Source organism: Fragaria vesca, linkage group LG2, assembly GCF_000184155.1.
Source record: "Fragaria vesca subsp. vesca linkage group LG2, FraVesHawaii_1.0, whole genome shotgun sequence".
Taxonomy (NCBI): domain Eukaryota; kingdom Viridiplantae; phylum Streptophyta; class Magnoliopsida; order Rosales; family Rosaceae; genus Fragaria; species Fragaria vesca.
The window spans coordinates 4104461-4118755 of NC_020492.1; the positions used below are offsets into that span (position 1 = coordinate 4104461).

General features: G+C 38.1%; 2 protein-coding genes across 3 annotated transcripts; both read left to right on the forward strand.

Annotated features, from left to right (window-relative positions):
* Nucleotides 1–5821: 5821 nt before the first annotated feature.
* On the forward strand, nucleotides 5822–6941 carry LOC101294520. Its single transcript, XM_004289764.1, has 2 exons — nucleotides 5822–5996; nucleotides 6434–6941. The coding sequence occupies exons 1-2, from the start codon at nucleotides 5929–5931 to the stop codon at nucleotides 6747–6749; spliced, it is 384 nt and encodes a 127-aa protein (XP_004289812.1). The 5' UTR covers nucleotides 5822–5928; the 3' UTR covers nucleotides 6750–6941.
* A 1000-nt stretch (nucleotides 6942–7941) lies between these two features.
* LOC101294809 lies at nucleotides 7942–9833 on the forward strand. Of its 2 annotated transcripts, XM_004289766.1 has the most exons (3): nucleotides 7942–8349; nucleotides 8419–8579; nucleotides 9181–9833. In XM_004289766.1, exons 1-3 carry the CDS (start codon nucleotides 8152–8154, stop codon nucleotides 9629–9631), a joined length of 810 nt encoding a protein of 269 aa, XP_004289814.1. In that variant the 5' UTR covers nucleotides 7942–8151; the 3' UTR covers nucleotides 9632–9833. The 2 variants fall into 2 exon arrangements, with proteins under 2 accessions (XP_004289814.1, XP_004289813.1); XM_004289765.1 differs by having other exon boundaries at nucleotides 7942–8579.
* The last annotated feature ends 4462 nt before the right edge of the window (nucleotides 9834–14295 follow it).

The window sequence follows — 14295 nt, forward strand, 5'->3', positions numbered from 1 at the left end:
TATATATATATATATATATATATTTTATATAATGAGAGTGATAAAAAGTGAATACTAACTGGATGGTACTTGACTGATGGATTGACATTCTTTGTTGAACTAGTTTCACTATTGAAGTTTAAATGGAAGAACTCACAATATCAAATAAGAGAATAGACACATGAAAAAGAATGTGAAGCTCATTAACTGACCGACTTATATATAGCCTTTAATTAAGCCTTGTAAATACTCAACAGTCAACTTGACAATTCAGCCCACTACCCATTGACCGCTCTTGTGATCAGATCCAGATTAATGTTTCCATATGGTCCTGCATCTGGTGAGAGAGAGAACTTAAGCAAGCACAATTTCCGAATTGTTTTTGAGGTTGAAAATGTGTAGTGCAAATACTCAATGATTAGATATACTGGAATCTATTCAGTAAACTTATGGATGTGGCTTTATATATTGTATATATGTCCTTGGTTTTTCTTATTATGATCATTGTTGGGCTGTGATCTAGTTTGCCTTCGTATCTTCGCTCATTTTGCTCCTTGATGATGTTGGTTCTGGTCTCGTATTGAGAAATTTTTATATGCTACAGGAGGATCACATGACAGTATGACGTGGTTTTACATTCCAATCAAATATTAACACGTGGATTTATTACAACTAAAATATAAATTAAGGTTTTATATTTTTTATGAAATGACCTTCATGGGTCTTTGCTGAGTTTGGACTAGGGTTTAGGGTTTAGGGTTTGGGGTTAGGGTTTAGGGTCTAGAGTTTAGAGTCACTACCAGAAGAAAAGCTTTAGCCGACCAAAATAAAAAACCAGGCCGACGAATTATTTTTTCATCGGCTAAAGTCCACGTTAGCCGACGAAATTTCTTTAGCCGACGAAATTTTCCTTCGTCGGCTAATTTAAATTTTCGTCGGCTATGGTCAACTGTAGCCGACGAAAAAAAAAATTCGTTGGCTATATTTTAGCCGACGAAATTTTTTTTCATCGGCCAAAGTTTTTACTCATCAGCTATTCACAACTTTAGCCGACGATACTATTATTTCGTTGGCTAAAAGAAAAACAATAAAATATTGTATAACTTGCCTAGTAGGTTTTAAACAAATACACAACTTTGTGAACTAACTCTACATAGAAGCAAAATTAACAAAAATCTTGTGAAATAAGATGTGTTCAAAATGGTGAAATACGGCTATGGTTCAAATATCACGTAAATCGGGTAACGTCTTTGATATAGAACAGTCGAAACCCGGTATGCTGCAGATTTGGTGTTTAGTGTCCGATTGACTATTGTGATACCTTTCCAGAAGCGTAACGCCCCTACGAGTCAAACTCATTGCTTTACCATGATATATGGCCCTTTTTGGCCATCCGAGTCAGTTTAGGGCTTCAAAATGCAGTTTTCTTATTTTCGATTAGAGTTGACCATTTCGATCGAGCCCTTAACATTGTCGAATCCAGTTGAATTTTTTACCATACACATCTTTCGTCATAATGATCATATCTGACGGTCGAATTTTGGTTTGTGAATTTTAGTCATCGGAATCACAATGTGTCTACTAATGTTGTATAACTTGTTTAGTAGGTTATACAACTTTGTGAGCCAACTCTACATAGGAAGCAAAATTATCAAAAATCTTGTGAAATAAGATGTGTTCAGAATGGTGAAATACGGCTATGGTTCAAAAATCAAGTAAACCGGGTAACGTCTCGGTGCCGATAGTAGCGGTCAACCCTATTTACTGTTATTATTCCTTATGGGGAGCCCTATAGTCGGAAGGTATATGTCTCAAAATTTTTATATGGGCAGTTGCGTCTCATCTACGTGAGAGTTTTTCATGTGGAAGGTTTGACCAAACTATGTAATATAGAGGGAGATATGAGCGTTTCATGTGATAAGTGACAAAAGATTAGGGTTGACCGTTTCGATTGAGCCCTTAACGTTGTCGGATCCAGTTGAATTTTTTACCATAGACATCTTTCGTCATAATGATCATATCTGACGGTCGAATTTTGGTTTATGAATTTTAGTCATTAGAATCACAACGTGTCTACTAATGTTATATAACTTGTTTAATAGATTATACAACTTTGTGAACCAACTCTACATAGGAAGCAAGATTATCAAAAATCTCGTGAAATAAGATGTGTTCAGAATGGTGAAATATGGCTGTGGTTCAAAAATCACATAAATCGGATAACGTCTCGGTGCCGATAGTAGCGGTCAACCCTATTTACCGTTATTATTCTCTATGGGGAGCCCTATCGTCGGAAGGTAAATGTCTCAAAATATTTATATAGGCGGTTACGTCTCATCTACGTGAAAGTTTTTCGCGTGGAAGGTTTGACCAAACTACGTAATATAGAGGGAGATATGAGCGTTTTCGTGAATTTATAGACTTTAGCCAACGAAATATTAAAAAAGTCGTTGGCTAAGGTCAAATTTTTTGGCGGCAAACCAAATTTGGGGGAAAATTTTCAAAATTTTCAAAGGACTTAAACCAACGAAAATATATTATTTCGTCGGCTGTTGTCAAAAAAATTTTGGCGGTCAACCAAAATTTTCAAAAGAGTTTAGCCGACGAAAATAAAGAATTTCGTCAGGTAAAGTTCTTTATATAGGAGTTTTACCGGATGTGGATGGTAAGAAGTCAGAAAATTAGAAAAAGTTACTGTTTCGCCTGCCGGATTTTCTTCTCGGCCTAGCTCCGCCGTCAAGCCACCGGAGACTGCCACACTTGTCCCAAAAGCTTCGCCGTCGTCTCTACTTCATTGTTGGACAGGTGGTGTATCGAGTGGCGCCGCCGTGAGGGATAAATCGAGCTCCAAAACTCCGCCGGTTCGGATTCGGTGTCGATCAAATTTCTCCTTCCTCAGGTCACCATTTGGTGAGTTCTATATATGGATAAGTTGAGTTTGATTAGTACTACATTCCCCTAGAATTTGGTAGCTCGATTCGGTGTGTGTGAGGAGAATCGAAGATTTGAAGTTTTTAGGGTTTAAAATTGGGGATTTTTATATTTTGATTCAATTGACCTGTTTAGGCTTAGAATTGGGCTTCGATTTCTTCTAGAAAGTTGTTTGAAATGTTGAGAGGAAGATTCTGTCAAATTTTGGTGATGATTGGAGGTGGCCAAAAGTTTCTGTAGTTTTTTTTCTTAAAAAACCAGCAACTTTAGCCGACGATATTTAAATACTTTAGCCGAAGATATTCGTCGGCTATAGTATTTTTTAATTTTTTTTTATAAGGTTTAGCTGACGAATTATGGCATGTTTCATCGGCTAAACACTTCTAAAGTTGACGAAACAGACTATATTTCGTCGGCTATAGTTATTTTTTTAATTTTTTATTACATAGTTTAGCCGACGAATATCGTCGGCTAAAGTCTCAGACTATGGTCGACGAAACATTTAAGATATTCGTTGGCTATTATCTCAGATAATAGCCGACGACGTCTTCTAGTGTCGTCGGCTAAAGTCATCGCCGACGACCCTTTCCTGACGAAACTATAGCCGACGAAGGCTAGTCGGCTAAGATCTTAACCGATGAATTAAGCTAACAGGCCGACGAATTTCGTCGGCTAAAGTGTTTGTCCTGGTAGTGAGTTTAGGGTCTAGGGTTTAGAGTTTATAGTTTAGGGTTAAAAAAGCAACAACAAACCCAAAATTGTGTTTGACAAAATAGCTGATGTAATTTTTCTTTAATAAAATCCATGTGTCAATATTTTATTTGAATATAGAACCACGTCATATTACCACGTGGTCCTCCCGAGCACTGAAAAATTTCTCGTATTTCAGGCTGAAAATTTGGGCTTTGGCCAAACTTCCTACTGATGAATAAGTAAATATTACAGTAAAAGAAAATATAAAATGAAGAAATAAAACAGAGGTATTTTGGAATACCTCATCCTTCAGGATATATATGCGTATATATGTATGCCAGTCGAACCTTGCATCTAGTGGAGATAGAGAATGACCCAATACCACTAGGCTACAAAGACAGCGGCAGAGTCTCTCAAGTTAATAATTATCAATATTTGCCTACTTTTTTTTGGTCTGGAAGTATTTGCCACTGGTTCTCCTAATTACCAAAAACAAGGTGAGAGCGCATGCATCATGTAAAAACATTGGCAGTCTTCAAGCCCTCCATAAAACATGTTCAATGTTTTCATGCAAATTGCATGTCTCTTATTCAAAGAAAATAGCACCCACCACCTTCCATGGCCTTTTGTTTCTTCGCTTCAGCAATTCCAGCACCATGTTTCTCATGCTTTCTTCACCTAGTAATCCACCACATGGTTTTCTCTTTCAACTCACCCATCAGTTAACTCACGTAAGGCTACTATAGTACGCCAAAGAAAATATTAAAGTCATTACAATATGCAGTGCTAGTTCAGCTCAGAGATGATTCATGATAACTCATAAAGTTTCATATGGTCTGGTAGTTGCTACTTAATAATTATAGCTTAAAAGTATCAATTAGAAAGTTTCTGAAAATTCTAGTGTAATTAGTCTTAGAGAGCATCTATTAGTACTGGGAGAGGTAGAGAATTAGAAGAAAAAGAAATTCATAACCCCAAGGGAAGGTTTTTCTCATCCGGCGGTCCAAGGGATATCATAATGTTTGCCGGTCCGGTGATAGGTAAGGTGGGTATAATGAGACAACCCTTGCTGATAACAACTTCAAGAACACTCCATCAGGACATGTCGTGGATAAGCTGCTCAAAGAGTGGAAATCTGAAACTCAAGAAATCACAACCGATGATCAAGCAGGGTTCATAGATGTTTCCTTGTTTCATGGGGAGTATGAAATTACTGCAAAACACAATGTCACCAATGCCTTTGCCATCTTAAGTTTTAAGGTTACGAAAGATGAACTGCAGGCAGTTGTGCATGTTCAGATGGATACCTGAAGAATCATTATGACCATACATACAAATTCAATCTCTTAAGCATATTGTGTCTCTACATAATTTGATTATTTTCTATATTGAGGCAACCAAGCAGCAATATTGTTAATGGACTTCAAGATCAAGATTTCTTTTGCTCATGTCATTTGCTAGTTTATATTGTAATCATGTGGTTCAACAACGTGGTTTTGGATGCAAGTCTGAAGTAAAATGACATAGAATCAACTACGACTTACCACTTATAATACCAGCAAACATCATGGAGCACTATAAAATTAGAACACTTAAAACTTATTATATATTATTACAGTTTTTCGTTAATATTGTTTCAAATTAACCACTTTCTAAATATATAACGAAACAAAGAGCTATACAGAGTAGATTGTGGTGTTGAGTTTAAACATTGCATTTGGGTCGACAAATAGGGTTTCTCCTTTTGCTTTTTGGTCAAGCTAGGGCTATTTTCTCTAAAGACGAGCTGCCACGTACAGTACTACTCGTCACATCTGCAGATCATAAGATCTGAAGTCTGCAACTTTGTACAAGAAAGTACATGTGAATATATATTCCACTCGTACTTAAATGAAGAGCACCAAATTAATAGACACAAAGCACATTTTCCATATGCATTTCTTTAACCATTTCGAGAGAGTATCCTACATGATGTGCTAGGCATTGTTTCAGAGCCACACAGATCACTGGAATAACCCATTAATTTTTCCAGAAATGAAAAGAAATTCTGCAATTACGTTTCGTCACCGCTTTTGCTTTTAGTTATTTGAATCTTTTGTATGCATGGCCTGCTTTCTTTATATGAATTAACCTTCACTAGATCATCGATGCCCTAGATAGAACATATTCCTAGCTATTATATTGATTATATATACCCCAGATTGGCTTCTCAAAGTTCATACCATTGCTTTTGATTAACATCCTCAATTGCTCTTCCATATCAGAGATTTGATAAGAACTACTAGGTAGGTGATCATATATATAGTACCCATCTGCTCTATCTGTATGTTATTGGGTAACACTTACGCTATGACAAGAGGAGGGGTTGCAAAATCAAAGATATTTCTTCTCAGGTACTTGTTGATGTTCTTATTAGTTCATTGATAGGTGTATCAAAGTCTATAGTGTACGTATGTACGTACGTAGTTGATGACTGTAGCTTTTTGCAATTGTGAAGCTGAATGGCTAGCTAGGGAGATGAAATTACTAACTTTATATACTGTAATACTGATTAACAAACTGATTAGCTACGTACGAAATAAGCAGAAAACTTGGTATATACACAGGAATGAGTGAATAACGTACTAATTGATTCAGTATATATCTGAAGCTCTATATAGGCCAAAAGTGAAAATCTTGCTTTGTTTGGTGCGTACATGCATAACATTTCCGAATGAGATATGTGTGCTATCGACATAAAGGTGCTACTCTACTAGATGCACACACGTTTATAAAAGTATGCAAGGCTTCACAGTACGATGAACATTAACTTGGTTAATGGTTATGGCAGTACATGCCGGGTAGCTAAGCGAGTTGAACAACGCTACTTCAGCAAGCTAAGTGGAACTGCTGAAGGAGTAAGCAGAAAGGAGGAGAGTCGAAAGCGGCCGGAAATGGAGAGCCCTAGTACATGGAGCAGCAGCTGGGTTCCGGATCCACGCACCGGAATATATTTTCCGAAAGGGCATGAACGGGTGATGGATGATATCCCTAAAGGAGCAGCTTCCCTTAATAACCAGACATTCTGGCTGAGGAACCTGGACGGTGTCCTTGAGAAACCCGACCCGGATACTTCCCCTGATCATTACTACCAAATGCGTATGTGAAAGAAAGAATCGGTGCTCGTTGATCTTTATATGTGGCTGACTAATTCAGAAGGGTACTAGCTAGCTAAGTTTAATTTCATGAAGTGATGAAACCAGTGAATACTACTATGGGGACTTGAAATAATTAAGCTTAACATGTATAATTCTTATATGCATTTGCATGTTGTTGTACTTAGCTGCAAGATCTTTGTGTTTAGAAGTACTATCCTAGCCACTGTATCACAGTATCAGAAATCAATATGAGACACTCCCCAAATTATAATCCACACTCTCACTTTTTATTTGTGGTAACTTAAATTTTGTCTCTATTCTCTAGTGATTTAACTTTTGTATTCTTACTTAAAAAAAAAAAAAAGTTTAGTATTCTTTTGAAAATGATGACTAAAAATAGAAAGTGAAAATGTGGATTATAATTTGGGGAATGTAGATTTCACATCCCTATGTATATATCTATACATTAAGTAAATTAGTTTGATAGTCTGGCTTCACGTCACGTACGTACATACATACTAATTAGAATAAATCAGCTTATGATCTCGAACTTTATGTGATTGTAGAATGATGATTAATTTGACCAGAGATTTTTACCATTAATGTATTAACATATGGATATTATAATGTTGGAGCTAATTCGAGAAAAATGATACATGTATATTTATTACTGGTTAGTCTTAAATTAGATTATCTTTCAATAAATATGCTATACACATGTAAATAGATAATATGGTCTCTCGATTTCGAACTCAAACCGAATCTTGCCTACCTGCCTGAATCTCTGCAAATTTTAAGTATTATCAAACAACCAAAAATTAGATAAAGATAAAACGATATTGAACAGTTTTCGCGATTGATTGAATGAAGATTGTATGACTAGATGACGTGCGTAAAATCTTAAATAATTCTGTATGTCACTTCACTGCTATAGTGACATAGACCTTGATCTTGTAATCTTTTATGTATGAATTCATTCTTTTCTTTTTCTTTTTTGGATGAGCAAACGGTTTTTCTTTGGTAATGAACAAATGGTTTAGCCTCATAGAGCTCGAACTTCCCCAATTCCATAAAGTTTCTATAGAGCGTGACAGTCAGCCGCCAGCCATTTACTTTCCAGACAAATATCTCCACCGAAAATTACTGCCCAACCGTAAATACCACTCTCACTTACCCCATCTCAATCCAACGACTCACACCCACGCGTTCTCATCTCAATCCTCATCGATCCCAGATCTTGAAAAAAAGTCAAAAAACTGACCGAAGTTAATTTCCGTTATCCAAGTACGGCGTACCTTCTTCCTCTTTCATTTCCTCGCCTTTTCTGCCGCGTAAATCCAGGAAACCACAGTCGCTGCTATAAATCACATCGGCATCCGAAATCGTTTAAAGAATATTTGTGTGAGTGTGCATGACGAGCGCATCGGAGCTTTTCTACAACCGCAGGTCTCGCTTCAACAGCCGAGCCACCCACAGCGATCTCGGCTTCGACTCCCTCTGTCCCCCTGACCGAATCTACAATCGCCGCCACCACAACCACCATGATTCCGACGCCTGCGATCTCCTCCTACACCGCCCCTCCTCCCGCCGCCACCGCATCTCCCTCACGGTACTTCAAATCTCATTACTTTTTTGGAATTTTTATTTTTATAATGAATTTTGGGTTGTTTGGGATCAGGAGCGTGCGGCGGGGATTGGGTCGGAGCAGGGCGGACAATCGGGTACGGGTAATCGGGTTGGACCGAGAGTGAGCGGAAATGAGAGGTTGCCTGGTGCTGTTGTGCTCGCTAGGGAGAGGTTGCTTGAGAGGCTGAGAGGAATGCCTCCTTCCGAAACCAGGTTGGTCTCTCTGTATGGCTCTCAAGTTTCTATTATTTAACGCAAATTTTACAATAAATTCATGTTACCAATTAGCTTAATTGCAATTTTAATGTATTAGGATGCTATAATTTGATGCCAAGATTTTGACTTGCAATCATGAAATTTTGTGGCAGGATAATCTTTTTGGTTTGATATTCTGTTAGTAACCAATCAAACCATGTATGGTAGTTAGTGTTTTAAATTTTGCGGCTCAATATATATATGGGTTTTGGAGAGACTGAATTGTACCAATGGTATATAGAAGAGCGGGATTTTAAGGTTATGAAATCCTGCCAACCTTTTACAAGAACTGTCTTTGTTGGGAATGTAACAAACTAAACTAAATCAAAATTAGTTGTCTAAGACTTTTTAATTTTGCATCTCAGCATATAAATTTAGAGTCTTTCCGTTCAGTATCGGTCACCTCAATGAACCCAGAGCCAAGCACGTGGTTGATCGCTCTTGCAGACATGCTTGAGAGTGATTGATGCTAGGGAAAACTCTTTTTCCAAATTGAAAAGCCTGTCTCCCTGATGAGTGTAGTCTGATGAAATTACCTCGTCTCTTTGGTTTTGGTCAGGCGACACAGAGCATTGCATATGTACAGGAATGGTTCAATTGGTGATGATTTGGCTCCTCTTGATGAAAGGGATTGGAGTACTGACACCTGGCCAGGTCAGTCAGCCAGTGGTTCCCCGTCCAGTGACTTGAGTTCTCAAATTGCAAGAATGCATCTCTTGCAAGAAGCAAACAAGAAGCCCCCAGGTCTTACTGAAGATGTCCTTGAGTGCTTGGGTGTTGAGCTTTTCAGTGACACAGAATTGGTTGTTGATGGGTTGGTATCAGAAGTGTCAAGAGATTGTAGTATATGCCTGGAGAATTTCATGAATGGGGAAGAGCTTATATGCTTGCCTTGTGCACATAGGTTCCACACTACCTGCTTGGGACCCTGGGTTCAAATACGAGGAGACTGCCCGTATTGCCGGAGAGCTATAGTTGTAGATAGTGACATGTCCAAAAGGACTACGTAGCTTCTGTCTGACATGTTTTCATACTTGGGTTGTCTTGTTGTAGGAAAGTTTGGGAACTTGACTATTAAGTTAGGGAGGTGAGATACTTCCCAGTTAGATGCAATGCATCATCACTGTTAATCATGTATTGGTTTGTGTACGTGGGTTATTCATGTATGTAATTTTGAAGTAGTTGTCAAGTTGAGGCCAGCAAGGTTCAAATATACACCATCCCAAGCTCTTCTATCTGATTCCTCTGAATAGGAAGTTGTACAGCTTCCTTTTGTTTGAAGAAAACGCATATCTAGTTATATTTACTAGGAAGAAAGAAGCCATGGGGAATAGATAAATGCCAGATAAAAGAAAGATCTAAACACTACAAATTAGGGAGATAAGGATGCCTGAAGAAAGTGTGCAGAAGATCATAAACCTTTCTATTGGTATTTCAGTCCATAATGAAATCCATATGAGATTACTACTATATGTATAGTTCCATAAGTTTGTGCTTGTCATGATCTCTGAGGTCATAAAGAGAAGCTTTCTTATAGTTGACGTCTGTAACTGCATCTCTCCCTCCATAGCCGAGTAAAAGAGCAATGTCTTTCAGAATGTTTGTCTTGGTATACACCAGAGGAGTAAACCTATTGTACAAGAAATCCATTGTTTTGAGGAATAACTAGACCAAAACTCCCAAATTTTTTCCCTGCTGACCAAAAAACAAAATACACTTGTTTCTTAACCTAAACCAAATTTTCCGTTACTTGTTCACATGATCATATCCTTTTCTTGACGCCCAAGTAAAAATCAGATCGAACTACCTAAAACTTCTGACGTTCCAAATAAATAACACAGTTTGGAACCCTAAACAATTCTTGCGTTATTTTCTCCCACGTACTATCTCATATGGTGTCTCAGTTTTGTCTACTAGGGCCGTCGGAGCTCCGCCGCCCTAATCTCCCCAAAACCAACAGAACCCTTATGCCAACCTCTGAACTCCAGCACCCATCTCTCTCAAACTTAAAGCCAGCCTTGGAGTTTGTCTTTGATGAGAAGAAACACCCCACAAAGTCGCCTCTTCCAGCAAAGAGACATTCAAGATTTGAATTAGATAATGATGATTTAGGAGAAAAGGCTTGGGAGGTTGTCCCTCTCCAAACCCTCAAGCTCATATTTAGTCTCAGAGCGGCTGGGAGAATGGACGATGATGATTTTAACAGAACCATATTATGGGTCTACCAAAACCATCCTTTAACCCTATCTTTGAATCTCAGCGTCTTTGGGGAATTAGGGTTGTTCAAAGATCTTCTTGGAATTCTTCACAAGGTTTTGGTGCAATCTTTATCTGAATACTATCTGCGGACTCCATATGGGTACTGGTGGACTCCATATGGATACTATTTTTCATTCCTGGAAGGGTACCAGTGTCTAGAGAATGAAAAGAACTATTCCTTCCAATACTGGAAGCTCAAGATGGAAAAAGAGAGAATAGCTAAAGAGGTAGTTGCAGCATGGAGAAGAGCAGATGACATATGCAAGGCCAAAATTGCACTGGAGAGGTTCTTAAATGACAAAAGGTATCAAGGCTTGCATTCCCAAGTAGTGGATGTCTTTGCAGAGTTCTTGAAATCAGATCTCAAATACTTGGAATCAGGTGAGATTGAAAACATTAGTTCTGCAGCCAAATTTTGCCCTTCACTTGATTCCAGTTATGATAAAGAAACCTTAATATGTGAATCCATTGCAAAGAGGATTTTCCCTCGTGAGGAGTATGAAGAATACAGAGATATTTTTGAACCTCATTATAGTTACAGGGTTCGTGATCGTTTGAGGAAGCAAGTGCTTGTTCCTCTGCGACATGCCCTAACATCAAGTCAACTCAACAGTGATGCTGTGAGAAAAACAAAGATTCCACCGGATATGGTCAAGGCTCTGAAGTCTATGGAGATGTATAGGAAGATTTTGAATTATGAGGGAAGCTATCTACTTAAGCAATGCATGAAGATTGTGGGCATGTATGGTGATGGGTTAAAACTTCCACACCAAGTAATAAATTCCTTGAACAATGGCCAGAGTAGTGATGAAATTGCTGAGCGTCAATGGCAGAGACTAATTCAAGAGTTGTCAAACAAAGGGAAGCTTAGGAATTGTGTTGCTGTGTGTGACATTCCGGAAAGCATGAGAGGGACTACCTACGAATCGGTTTGTATTGCAATGGGGTTATTGATTTCAGAACTCGGTGAATATCCATGGCAAGGAAAAGCTTTTTCTTTCAGTGATACTCCCAAACTGCATAAGATTGAAGGAGAGAATCTTCGATTGAAATGCGAGTTCATGAAGCATCATATGGAATCTGCAAAGAAATTGAATTTTGGGGATATTTACGACAAACTGTTGGAGATTGCCATAAAAGAAAAGCTTGGGCACCATCAGATTCCAGAGCGTATTTTTGTGTTCACAGACAAGGATTTCGACATGGCATTCAAAAACGATTGGTTTGATGATTATGCCAAGGCTCTATATGATTACAAAAGTCGAGGGTATGTGTTTAATGTGCCAGACATGGTATTATGGAATCTTAAGGGTTTCATTGCTAGGCCAATGGCCCTTTATAGCCGAGGGAAGGACCGGGATGTGGGGATGACAGTGACTGGGTTTTCTAGCAATCTGCTTAGGTTGTTCTTGAATGCAGAGTCGGATTCGAGATCCTATGCACCCCAATTTCAGGTACCTTATGGTTTCAGTTGCAGTTTCGCACCTCAATTGATTCCTAGACTAGAGGATGTGTTTAATTCTGCAGTTTCTAGGGATGAACTTAAGAATCTGGTTGTATTCGATTGATCAATGTATTGAAATAGGAAAATTTGAATAATCAAGATTTAAGCTAGCACTTTGGAATTTAAATTTCAAAGTCAAATCAGATCATGCATATGCTCTATTCTGAGATTTCTGACTGACTGATGACTTCGTATATACCAAAATATTTGATCTATTCTGACATGGTCTAGCTGGAGTAGCAAAGTTCTATGGTTTTGCCACATAGGTATTGATCATCCTGCTTGGACCGTGTGAACAGGGGTGGTTCATACCTGTAACAGTAGAACTTGATGTGTATGATTGTGCAGTTCCAGGAGAAGAAATAAAGAGTTGTAATGAAATAGGAAATTTGATTACATTGAAAAAATAAGCATTGCTTACTTGCCAGTGTAATCAATAAACATGGTATTGGTAAGTTGGGTTTACCTATAGTGCTTTTCTGCTACTCTAGAATTCAGAGATTTAGAACCATATATGCATGCCTTTTTCTATAATAGTCTGCAGGTCTCCAAATATTTGTCCTTGGAGTTGAGTTACTAAAGTTGTTTATTTACCAGTTAGAATAGCAATCCAGTAGGACCAAAAGTGTGGTATGTACTCTCTAAAATTTACAAAGTATATATATCTTATTTAAATCGACTAGGAAGAATATCAAATATTCAAATTTAACAATGATCAGTAGGTTGTAATTCAGATCACCACAAAAGTGCTTCTTTCTGTGATGAAAATACTATGCCTATACTCACAGCATGCTCCTTCCTCAGCAAGTGATTGATTTTCATTTATAGTCCCCCTGGATTTTGAATGATACTCAAATTTGGAGACAGACCTCTAATGGTATATTAGTGTGAAATCTACTTTTTGATGAAGAATAAAGTGTAGAGACAAAGAGATAGCAAGAGAGTCATCTTATTCATTGACAGGAGCCCTTTATATAGGGAATTACACAATACCAATATGGTAAGGATATGAATACATAGATCTAGTCTAACTACATATCCTATTGGCATAAGGCAAAGGCACACATAGAGAATATCCTAGAACACTCCCCCTTGTGCCGCGCGCTGATATGCCGATGGTGCTGATCTGTTGCCTCGTCAAAAACTTCGTCAAGTCACAAAAACCCTGTGGGAGAAAAACTGAACCTTGATCGTAGGAGAAAAAGAGTACAACGCACCCTTCACATTTGATAGTGACATGTATGTATGTGCTAGACTCCCCCTGAAGTTCGCACCTCCCCCTGATCTTTACATCAATCATATGGCCCTACCTGATTCTTACTAATCACGGAAGTTTCAACAACTTAGCATGTCAATGCTTTTTAACATGTCTTCAAATGTGGTATTGGGCAATGATTATTGTCTTCAAATGATCTTTTACACTTAGATCTTGAGGAGAAGGTTGCTTGTGAACTCAAAACATAAGTTCGTGCAGGAAATCAGATTTCCGCGCAGCATGACCTTCAATTACTAGAACAGTCGTAACTTTCTCTAGGAAATACATATGAACGAACCGTAAACGGTTTTGGAAACTAGACTTATTTAGCTTTCCAACCGTATATTACACACGTTCTGGTTCCTCAGGAGCTATTCACAACATTCCGTCGAAGTTGACTGTTTTGCTAAAATCAGATTCTCGGACAGATTCGTCCTACTTTACGAAAACGGCCATAACTCACTCAATATGATAGGTATGATCAAATGGTTGGTGTCCCTGGAAAGTAGACACATAGACCTTTCCAATGGTACCAATTTCACCATTTTCCAGTGAGTAAGATTTCCTATAGGTCTCGTGGAAGTTGACCTACAAAACTTGGCAGATTCTGATTTCGCTTTTGATGTGTCTTTCTTATGTAGGGATAGAATAAGCCT